Source organism: Argopecten irradians, chromosome 2, assembly GCF_041381155.1.
Source record: "Argopecten irradians isolate NY chromosome 2, Ai_NY, whole genome shotgun sequence".
In the NCBI taxonomy this organism is placed as follows: domain Eukaryota; kingdom Metazoa; phylum Mollusca; class Bivalvia; order Pectinida; family Pectinidae; genus Argopecten; species Argopecten irradians.
In genome coordinates, this window is record NC_091135.1 from 59,232,758 (window position 1) to 59,245,209 (window position 12,452).

Genomic DNA, 12,452 nt, shown 5'->3' on the forward strand with positions numbered 1-12,452 from the left:
GACGGCGGACGGCGGACGACGACGGACGAAACATGACGACTATAGGTCATCCTGACCCTTCGGGTCAGATGACCTAAAAACACTATCTTCAAAATTCAATCCTACACACTGACAACTTCAGTGTGCGGCCGCCATTTTTTTACCCACTGTAAAAAATCCCATCAGCGTGAATGCGATGCTTTGAAGTCAGCTCAATATATAATCAGGCGGTTCAAACGCTTTTATGATCCGACGAACGTAATCTTGGTCCGGTAGAAGCTCAGTTCAATTGCTATTTATTTGCAAGCGTTTAAGTGATAGACCACCTTCCAATATAGTCAGCTGACCGAAAACGGAATATCTGCTACGAAAATAAAAATTTCTTCTTTCTCTTATGTAGATTTCCTTCACAAATGGGAGTTTGGGGACAAGGTTAGAGTGAGATATATGAATAAAAAAACAAACAGAAAATTCGGCTCCGTTATTTCCATAAATTTAACTTTTTAACATTGCATAATTAATGGTTACTGAAACATCTGGCTGCGCCCTTTAAGGCCTTGCCTTCAGTCATATTAGTTTAATGTGTAATCAGATACAACACTCTATATAATGAAAGTCATGAGTCTTGTTACCCATAGAGAAGCGACAAGCAAAAATGTTCTCCCGATACAAACAAGGAGAAAAGTGGGGTACCAATTTGTTTATTTTCGTTGAACATCCAATCATTAATGTTTATGAACTTTACAGAACACTAGAAATGTGTTCTCAATGTAGGGCATCAATATCATCCAATCATAAAAACATCTTAATATGAAACATTTGGAAGTTATCGCTCATTTTCTATATTGGATAATAAAGAGAGGTTGACACTATTGCAGTCATGCAGACTTGCAGAAATTAAGCATTTGGGACAGACTTCTAATGCGAAGAAGGTCACGTTTAATTTTAACAACAAAACCGTGACGTCTTTTGGGCATGGAAGCAGCGTTCCGTCATCAACTTTGAAATATCGCGAACACTCGCGGGAATGGATCACAACCTTGTTAGTGACAGTGGATATTAATGATAAACTGATAGACCAAGTCATCAAATAGTGTTAACAGTGTTTAGCCTCAGACAACAACAAGGGAGTTTGCAATGCAGACAACGACTGTTCACGCACGAGTGGGCCACGAGCGTTTTCGTGCAATGGGGTTTGATTTCATCAAGCACGTGCATATCAGATGAGATTCTGAATTGCACATACTTCAAAGAGTCTCAAAGCAATATGCTTATATATTTCAGAATGAGAGGCGGTGTATTTGTTCTATTGCTTACCAACTTTGATCATTTATGCTCCTCTATCCATTAGGACTAGTTTGATCTAGTGAGTGTGTAACGGCTGTTTTGACGTGACTAGATTGGAGACTTCCTAGAGGCATTGTGGTTCGGTGAGATAGCACTATAATGTTGCTCCTCACAATCCCATTACAAAGTCCCCAAAACGCTGTTCCTATGTTGTTTCATTACAATGGTTGGTTATGTTACTTTAAGATTCCTTCAAACGTGTTGTGCAATCATTCAGAACGGGAGTTCTCTGTGACCAATACCTGCATGTATGTGTATATTGGTGTATTATAAAAATTGTTTCGTGTAAAACAATAATCTGTATTGGTTATCTGTTTATAGAACTCAAACAGACAATCTATGTTTTACTTGACTACATACTGTCCTGTTTCTGGCCCCGGATACACCCATCAGAATGTCCAGTATCTTTGCGGGAGGCAGACAGGTATCACACCTGGAATCTGACTGGAGAAGCTGGCTAATTACCCGTTCCACGTATGTGTCTGTGCATAGATAGGAGAAGGTCTTAGTGACATAACAGTAAGGCGATAAGATCCTCTTCTGTTCCACATTCACACATTCCTCAAGCGATTACAAAAGATCCATCATGGAACTCCACAAATGCACTGCGCCAGATTTCATTAAGTACTATCCTTGTCTTACAGTGATTGTACTTAGAATTGTTTATGCTTGAATATGCACACGTACTTGAGGAAAGATTTACCATACTATAGTATACCTTCTATGAACCACTTATTTTACGATTTTAGTTTCTCGGGCTACTTCTTAACCCTACTATCGTCTACATAAATAATTACATGGTATCATGTCCATATATCTGTGTGTTGTGTGTGAATGATATGGATGGACAATCCAACCTGTCTATAACGACCACTTTGAGTAGAATTGTGATGACACTGCCGTTTAAGATACCAAGAAAGTGGTTACATTAAGTTGTTGGTCATTATACCGAGTTGGTCGTTAATGCAGGTTTTACTGTTATGTGTATCTTCGTCAGTGTATCTAATGTATCTGTTTGTAGGATGTAACTAGTAATTTGTATACATCTGTCTACTCATAACTGGTCTGTGGTGCCAACAAATCAGTATGTCCGTCCATCTTTCTGATGCCATTGAATTGTATATCCGTCCGTTCGTTTCATTGGACATGTCCGTTTGACCGTCAATTTTTACATTGAGTGATGTGTGAATGATGCTAATTCGATGTTTTTTAATATGCAAATTGCAAAATAGTCTCACGTATTTATGCATTACATGTCATATGACGGCGTGAATGTTTTTCATGACGGCGTAGTGGGTGGTCGAACCCAGGACCCCCGGGACGGGACCTTGATACAGTTCACGAGATATGACAATGTGGTACACTGGAGTGAATAACTTATATTGGTTTATCTCATGACGCCGATACCTCACTCACCTTAGGTTACCGACTATGCGTTGGTTGTGGCTCAATATTTATATTATTGTCACTCCGTTTCATAGCATCTGAAGACATTCCACTGAGGGTCACGTTCTTATGAACTTTCGGATTGACCAATCAAATTAGTACTTCCATATTTTTTAAGGGGACGAAATAGTTTGCAATAGCTGTCAGAATCATTTTCGTTAATAAAGTCATTTCGACCAAAGAACACAACATATGCATTCTTAGAGTGTATTAATAAAATCTGAAATCTGAATCTTAGACGAAGTGTAGTTTTCAGTTGTGAAGCTAGCTACATTAGTAGGTTCCTGGTAGAGAAAATGAATTTGAACTGAAGTGCAGAGAGTTTAAAGGTCATCAACACACGACCTGTAATGGGATGCTCTCAGGTCCTTTAGTGAACGGAGTTATAATAAGGATCTGTATTTAAATCTGATTGGTTGTGGCTGATGTTTACACTCCTCCCACACGAGTAACATGACTGTATAATATGAAAGTACATAAAAGTGTAAAAGAATAACTCACCAATCAAGTATTTTCAAATATTTAATTGTAAAATGTACAATAAAAAGAGCATAAATCGATTTAAATAAATAAATATGTACATAGAAATATATTTACAGCCCAAAATCACGAAAAGAGACATTATTTCAAAAAGGTAAAAACACAAATGATAACAACCTTGGTGAATCGAAATGTAATCCAGACAAAATATCACTGGTCGCATACAGAGACATGCGAGATTTACACAGTAACGGGGGAAAAAGACAGTCAACATGAATACCTGTATGTCCAAAATAGTCGCCCACTAGGTGGCATGGGGTTCACAACAGAGCGACATCTAGTGGACGTAAATGTAGAAGTGACTTTCTAGTCAAAAATGAGACTGGATGTTAACATTGTGAATAACAAATCACGCACGGAACAGAATGAGAGAGAAGTTGTCTTTGGACCTACTAACGGTACATCTGTGCGTGGTTTCCTTGCCGCCATATTGGTTGAAAATGTTCTTGGTGACGCCATGATCCGTGACAGTCATTGATGCGCGACTATTTGGGGTGATTCGCACATCGAAATGGCGATAAGATATGACGTTCTCAGACTGTGTGTTTGTAATTGTCCTCTCCAGTGCAAACCCGATCTCTGTTTGGTGGTCAAATACGTCATATCCTGTGAACAAAGAAGTGATCCTAATTGTTAACACAATACAAACTCACGACGTTAAATGTGTTCAAATGTTTCCACAGATAATACTTGATTTAGATATCTTCACGAACTTTGACCTCTACTGTAACTCATTTTTAAAAGTTTACCTTTAATTTCGCCTCCAATAATTGTCTGTCTTTCCTCTGACCCAGCACAGTTGGCCAGGTCCGCTACCATTCGGATATTACGGCCCTTCTGGAGGGAGTACTTTAGTGACTTGAAGGACGTCTCCACGCGCACCTTCAGTCGAGGGTCAAGAGTAAACCGAACATCGCCTTTCCTGGAAACAGAGAGAATACAACTTTTCGTGAGTACTTTAATGAAGTTTTAAGTTGTATTTTAAAGAAGAGCTATGGACATGTCTGGTGTAATTAATTATAGTGGAAGCACGAGGGTTTCCTGGAAAACACACATCAAATACCAATCAGTGCTAGACAACTACCCGCTCATCCCCGATACCCCAGGGGTTACTTTCAGGTTCCCACCTGAAAGTAACCCCTGGAGTATCGAGGATGCTAGTCAGTGAAAGTAACCCCAGGAGTATCGAGGATGCTATCCGAGAAGGTTGTGTTTAAAATGTACAATGTTGAATATTGGGTCTTTGCTTGTCTTTCTGCTAACATAGGTTACATTATCGCACCAAAGTTCGGTGTAACCTGAAACACTACGTGCAGTATACCTAGCGTAAGACGTTCATTACACATACAGCACGTGTAACCGGCGTGGGAGGGTTATGGCGTTATAAATCACAGATTTATTAACACAGTGGTTAAGTATAACATAAAATATAACCACATCTATAAATTATCTATTTCATTTATCAAGATACATGTAGGACGTAACGACAGCAATAAAACGTGTATTCCAATTGAAATTTGATGTGAACAGAGAATGAGCACAATAACTATTGTCATTGCATAATATGCAAAGCACAGACCGAAATATACCGTTCACAGTCCGAAATATACCGTTCACAGGCCGTAATATACCGTTCACCGTCCGAAATATACCGTTCACCGTCCGAAATATACCGTTCACAGACCGAAATATACCGTTCACAGTCCGTAATATACCGTTCACAGTCCGTAATATACCGTTCACAGTCCGTAATATACCGTTCACAGTCCGTAATATACCGTTCACAGACCGAAATATACCGTTCACAGTCCGTAATATACCGTTCACAGTCCGTAATATACCGTTCACAGTCCGTAATGAACCGATAGCCAACTCAAAGACATTCGATTTCCGTCTGTGAAATGTAAGATGCCGATTCAGTGTCCGATATCATAATTGTTTAAAAAGTACCTTATCGCGGTAATGTATGCCCTTCAGTGAAATCTAATAATTAGTCTGGTGATTGGATAAAGTTTGTCCAAGCAGTTTAAATACATAGGAAGTTCACATAGATACATGTATTGTTGTTCACATAAATACATGTTTCGTTGTTCACATAGATACATGTATTTTTGTTCACATAGAGACATGTATTGTTCACATATATACATATATTGTTGTTCACATAGATACATGTTCTGTTGTTCACATAGATACATGTATTGTTGTTCACATTGAGACATGTATTGTTCGACACGGACACATAGTGAAAAATTCCTTGTCGCCATCTCTTCAAAGTAAAAATACATAACACATATTCATTGTATTTTAAGAAACAGTAGACTCTCTCATACAAAAAAACCTAGCCGATTTTTATCTTTTTTTTTAAACAAGCCGGGATCTTAATCTTATGGAAGGTCGAACCATGTACAAAATGTCGACCTGAGGCAGTGGATCAGTGGTATACATCTGCCGACACTCACACCAACAGTCCTGTCAGTCAATCGAGGGCCTCCTAGTCAGCATAAATATTGCACACGTAGTAAATTGTCCGAAATAGTGTAAAAGACCAATATGCATTTATCAACTATAAATTATGATCAAGTGGATGTATGTTACATACATTACATCAGTACGTAATAAAGATAGTATAGAGGTGTTCTACCATCGTATGTTACATACATTACATCAGTACGTAATAAAGATAGTATAGAGGTGTTCTACCATCGTATGTTACATACATCACATCAGTACGTAATAAAGTACAAGGTGTTCTACCATCGTATGATCAGTACGTAATAAAGATAGAAGAGGTGTTCTACCATTCGTATGTTACATACATCACATCAGTACGTAATAAAGATAGTATAGAGGTGTTCTACCATCGTATGTTACATACATCACATCAGTACGTAATAAAGATAGTACAGAGGTGTTCTACCATCGTATGTTACATACATCACATCAGTACGTAAGGAAGATAGTATAGAGGTGTTCTACCATCGTATGTTACATACATTACATCAGTACGTAATAAAGATAGTATAGAGGTGTTCTACCATCGTATGTTACATACATCACATCAGTACGTAAGGAAGATAGTACAGAGGTGTTCTACCATCGTATGTTACATACATCACATCAGTACGTAAGGAAGATAGTACAGAGGTGTTCTACCATCGTATGTTACATACATCACATCAGTACGTAAGGAAGATAGTACAGAGGTGTTCTACCATCGTATGTTACATACATCACATCAGTACGTAAGGAAGATAGTACAGAGGTGTTCTACCATCGTATGTTACATACATCACATCAGTACGTAAGGAAGATAGTACAGAGGTGTTCTACCATCGTATGTTACATACATCACATCAGTACGTAAGGAAGATAGTACAGAGGTGTTCTAACATCGTATGTTACATACATCACATCAGTACGTAAGGAAGATAGTACAGAGGTGTTCTACCCATCGTATGTTACATACATCACATCAGTACGTAAGGAAGATAGTACAGAGGTGTTCTACCATCGTATGTTACATACATCACATCAGTACGTAAGGAAGATAGTACAGAGGTGTTCTAACATCGTATGTTACATACATCACATCAGTACGTAAGGAAGATAGTACAGAGGTGTTCTAACATCGTATGTTACATACATCACATCAGTACGTAAGGAAGATAGTACAGAGGTGTTCTAACATCGTATGTTACATACATCACATCAGTACGTAAGGAAGATAGTACAGAGGTGTTCTTCCATATAACGGACTGTTATTGCATAATACTGAGGTCATCTTCATCGATTATTGGATTGTTTATTCCTTACGCCATATACCATGGATGATAATGTTACAACTAATCAGTACAATCGCCCGATACCGCAAAGGAAAACCCGAATATAGGTAGAGGCATATAAATAATGGATTCGACTTTTTAAAGGATTCGGAGCGTATGGGAATATACCTATATTTTGACAGCCTACACCAGATATATATTTGTTACGGTGGCCAATTTGTAGAAACCAAACCCAAACATGTTTCCTCTTGATCTTATTCAGACTGAGACAAAATTAAAGTTGCATCTTTAAAACACAATACTATAACTACAGTAGTCTATTTTATTAAGAGTCGTTGCCTCCAGCTTTGTAGTCGACTAGGTATGCGGAGTCAGAATGTATGATACAAGCCGTAGTTACGTATCACGTTTTAGGAATCTAAGATCAGAAGATGTTAGATTAGTGAACCTTTAATTAAAAAGCTAAACATCAAAGACTGTGATTTGATTGCCGTATTTACATAGGTGTTTGGAAGTGTTACAACTACCAAGCAACAGCCAGAGTTTGATACCAACTGTAGCATCGCCTGATAATTACAAGCATACCTGTACATATACTCCTGTTACAATAAGGAGTACCCCTGCATCATTGACCTTTAAGTGGTTCTATTGTTTTGGGCCACCGATTACAGCCAAACACAATCACTACTCAGGGTTTTTTTCCTGAATGAGTTGAAAGCAGTGTAATCTTATTAGAACGAAAGAGCCAGAATGTGGTGTGATAGCCGTGTGTTCAAACCTTGTTTTGGGGTTTTTAAAAGACAGAAATCGTTTTGAAAAACGTATCTACGCACTTAGTTTTCGGTGTGTAGAGCCAGCAAACAGCAATTGTTTGCTGAATGATCTCGTTTTTATCTGGGTCGACGATGTAAAGGTCAATGACAGTGGTCCCATCGGAGTACAACGTCACATCTCTTAGCAGCTCCACAAAATCTGCAATGATAGAACATAAAGTCAATGGTTAGTGGTGTTCATTTGGTTCAGTTGGTAATTCAATGATATTTGAATGTTTAACGGAATCAGCCATTATCAACGAGTAAACTATTGAAATGTTAAACCATTTAATGCTTAATTTTGAATTGTATATATCCATGTTACAAATCAAATCATTGGAATACATTACAAAAAGCTTAGCGTGATTCACACCAATACTTACCATTACCGTGTTTGACTTTCTGAGAGCTTGAGAACTTGATGCTGTTCTTGCCATTGTTGCCGTTACTCCTGTGGATTTCGAACACGTTAATGAAATCTCCGAATGTAGTACGATCCATGTCGTTTTCCCCAACCAGGCTACACTTCCGGATATCTGCAGCATAGTGAACCTTTCTACCATCCAACAAGGCCGACATCACACCCTCGAAGTTATGTAACTTCCAAGAGCGATGCTTTCTGGGAATGGCTATTCGATCATTCATGACGTCTCCACTCTTTTGCCTCGTTTTGGTTCTGACAGGAAGTGAGCTGCTTGTATTGGCCCACCTCTGACCGACCTTGACCCCTGTGTGAGCGGCTTTCCTTGCCTCCTCGTCCTCTGCGTCGCTAGAGGGGACATACCTGTAACCCAATGTAAGATAGTTAATGATGTCATCAAGTTAACTACAAGAAGAGATATATCAATTTCTTAGTAAAAATTGGCTTCCTCAATGCATGAGCGCCCCTAATCGATATTGTTTTGGAAGTCATAATTACGAACACCACTTTTGTTACATAGAAATATACCACTTATAAAACAGATCTGCAAGTTATGGTCATTGGTTCGTTTCCTTACCCATTGATAATAAGATACTAAAATACACGGTTTCTACGTTTTAGAATCTGATATGGTTCAAAACGAGAGAGGTGGGGGTCGATATCGACATCACGAATAGCTTCATTTTCAGTATATCAGACCACACAGGGTTGTCATTTTTACCTATCAATGAAGTTACTATAGCCCCCTACAACGTCTTATAAATTCAATTTCTGTCTGTCTCTGCTAGGGTCGTTAGCAGCCCAGATAGTTCCTAGAGTTAACAGTTCTACTCCACGTGACAGTCACGTGGCCAAGGTTTTTACTGATTTTATCGCCATGTTGTTAAGGCCATATCAATATATCAATTTGGTATTAAAGTACACCTATATAGCAGGTTGTATATAATCCTACCCTACGTACGGGGCTAATTATGTAGATGGATGAGCACTTGAGTGGATATCTCCTATCCATCATCGACAGCACTTCTGTCTGCGCCCTCGACTGTCGTGTGGGGGTAAGAAGGTTGTTCAGACACTTGATGATTGTTTAATGCACTAGTTTCTTAGAAAATGCATAAGGTTTGACACGACAAGGTACAGTGCCGTAGTGGCAGGTACGGGCGAAATTATGTATTAGAATATTTGGTCCAATAATATAGATATTCACGAGGGATTACACTACTTGTCCACGAGCGCACGTGGAAAATGATAATTTGTAAACAGAATATTGTAGAGACATTATGGTAATTAACCTCGACCCACCTCTCGCCTTTGATCTTCTTTATCTTTAACATGTCATAAGGACTAACTGTCTTGACAACCTCGCTCCCATCCTGTACCCGGTACCATCCTTCGTGCCACTGGAGCGAGGCTTGCGTCAGAGTCGCAGACATCGCGATCCGCACCTGTCAGAACAAAACCGTATACGTAATGAAAGAAGGGAGTGAGACAACTCATTGCCATTGTAAATAGATAATGAATGACACAATCTGTGTCCGAGGTGATCGATCGGGGTAATATATCTTTTGTTATGTTATTCTTAATTCCGTTAAACTGAGTAGAGTATACGGTACCTTACTACCTGTTGGTGTGTTGATTTGGTACATGGCCTATCCTTTCTTATAAAAACAGAAAACCACGTATTTGTGTCAGAATCATACCTTGTAAATCTCTTAACATAAACATGTAGGTTGGTTCGATCTGTCTCCGCTGGTATTTCTAAATCATGACTATCAATGACCGTTGTCAATGCCAACTAAGGCTGACCGTGACACGACAAGGCTGTCATGGTTACTGATCAGTTCTATGTTGACAATACTTTGTAGTGATGTAGTATGCGCATACTTTAAACAAACTTTTTATTGTAATATGCTTGTCCTTTCGACCTCACACCTGCAGATCTGTGAACGAGAAAAATATACATGTACTTTCCTATTCACTGTATTTCGCTGCACGATGCAACCCCCTCCAGTTACTGAGATTTGAATTAATAGCTCCTTACATACGAATGGAAGTGCTATTCACCACAAACCATTTTGATACTATCTGCTGTTACAATCTTGCATTTTCGCCGGTCAATTCAACACGTTTGTCCCCAAACCAAACACGACATCGTCTATCAAGTGGTATTCTTTTCATTTGCTGTTTAAACTTTAGCATCATTTAGGTATGAAGGACTGGTCAGTCCCTTGTCATTATAGTATAGGTTGTATTCTGGTTATTCCTAAGACGTTCTTTTGAACTCTAATAGCTTCAGGTGTGTATGTAAGGAACATCATAGATGTGCAAACTTGACATTGCTGATAATGGAAGACATTCTGGTTTGAAGCAGTGTTCAGTTCTGGTTTGAGGTAGTATTCAGTTCTGGTTTGGGGTAGTGTTCAGTTCTGGTTTGAGGCAGTGTTCAGTTCTGGTTTGAGGCAGTGTTCAGTTCTGGTTTGAGGTAGTGTTCAGTTCTGGTTTGAGGTAGTGTTCAGTTCTGGTTTGAGGTAGTATTCAGTTCTGGTTTGGGGTAGTGTTCAGTTCTGGTTTGGGGTAGTGTTCAGTTCTGGTTTGAGGTAGTATTCAGTTCTGGTTTGGGGTAGTGTTCAGTTCTGGTTTGAGGTAGTGTTCAGTTCTGGTTTGGGGTAGTGTTCAGTTCTGGTTTGAGGCAGTGTTCAGTTCTGGTTTGAGGCAGTGTTCAGTTCTGGTTTGAGGTAGTGTTCAGTTCTGGTTTGAGGTAGTATTCAGTTCTGGTTTGGGGTAGTGTTCAGTTCTGGTTTGAGGTAGTATTCAGTTCTGGTTTGGGGTAGTGTTCAGTTCTGGTTTGGGGTAGTGTTAAGTTCTGGTTTGAGGTAGTATTCAGTTCTGGTTTGAGGTAGTATTCAGTTCTGGTTTGGGGTAGTGTTCAGTTCTGGTTTGAGGTAGTATTCAGTTCTGGTTTGGGGTGGTGTTCAGTTCTGGTTTGAGGTAGTTCAGTTCTGTATTCAGTTCTGGTTTGGGTAGTGTTCAGTTCTGGTTTGAGGTAGTTTCAGTTCTGGTTTGGGGTAGTGTTCAGTTCTGGTTTGAGGTAGTATTCAGTTCTGGTTTGGGGTAGTGTTCAGTTCTGGTTTGGGGTAGTGTTCAGTTCTGGTTTGAGGTAGTATTCAGTTCTGGTTTGGGGTAGTGTTCAGTTCTGGTTTGGGGTAGTGTTCAGTTCTGGTTTGAGGTAGTGTTCAGTTCTGGTTTGGGGTAGTGTTCAGTTCTGGTTTGGGGTAGTGTTCAGTTCTGGTTTGAGGTAGTATTCAGTTCTGGTTTGGGGTAGTGTTCAGTTCTGGTTTGAGGTAGTGTTCAGTTCTGGTTTGGGGTAGTGTTCAGTTCTGGTTTGAGGCAGTGTTCAGTTCTGGTTTGAGGCAGTGTTCAGTTCTGGTTTGAGGTAGTATTCAGTTCTGGTTTGGGGTAGTGTTCAGTTCTGGTTTGGGGTAGTGTTCAGTTCTGGTTTGAGGTAGTATTCAGTTCTGGTTTGGGGTAGTGTTCAGTTCTGGTTTGGGGTAGTGTTAAGTTCTGGTTTGAGGTAGTATTCAGTTCTGGTTTGAGGGTAGTATTCAGTTCTGGTTTGGGGTAGTGTTCAGTTCTGGTTTGAGGTAGTATTCAGTTCTGGTTTGGGGCAGTGTTCAGTTCTGGTTTGAGGTAGTATTCAGTTCTGGTTTGGGGTAGTGTTCAGTTCTGGTTTGAGGTAGTATTCAGTTCTGGTTTGGGGTAGTGTTCAGTTCTGGTTTGAGGTAGTATTCAGTTCTGGTTTGAGGTAGTATTCAGTTCTGGTTTGGGGTAGTGTTCAGTTCTGGTTTGAGGTAGTATTCAGTTCTGGTTTGGGGTAGTGTTCAGTTCTGGTTTGAGGTAGTATTCAGTTCTGGTTTGGGGTAGTGTTCAGTTCTGGTTTGGGGTAGTGTTCAGTTCTGGTTTGGGGTAGTATTCAGTTCTGGTTTGGGGTAGTGTTCAGTTCTGGTTTGAGGCAGTGTTCAGTTCTGGTTTGAGGTAGTGTTCAGTTCTGGTTTGAGGTAGTATTCAGTTCTGGTTTGAGGTAGTGTTCAGTTCTGGTTTGGGGTAGTGTTCAGTTCTGGTTTG

At 39.5% G+C, this 12,452-nt stretch overlaps 1 protein-coding gene across 1 annotated transcript in view; it reads right to left on the reverse strand.

Annotated features, from left to right (window-relative positions):
- Nucleotides 1-3,281: 3,281 nt before the first annotated feature.
- LOC138316083 (uncharacterized) overlaps nt 3,282-12,452 on the reverse strand; it is a 32,705-nt gene continuing 23,534 nt past the window's right edge. Inside the window, exons 2-6 of the mRNA XM_069257574.1 lie at nt 9,633-9,775; nt 8,293-8,693; nt 7,931-8,069; nt 4,062-4,234; nt 3,282-3,918 (exon numbers count right to left, since the gene is read on the reverse strand). Coding sequence (XP_069113675.1) covers nt 3,662-3,918; nt 4,062-4,234; nt 7,931-8,069; nt 8,293-8,693; nt 9,633-9,775 — 1,113 coding nt within the window. The 3' untranslated portion in view covers nt 3,282-3,661. The remainder of the gene's footprint in view (nt 3,919-4,061; nt 4,235-7,930; nt 8,070-8,292; nt 8,694-9,632; nt 9,776-12,452) is intronic.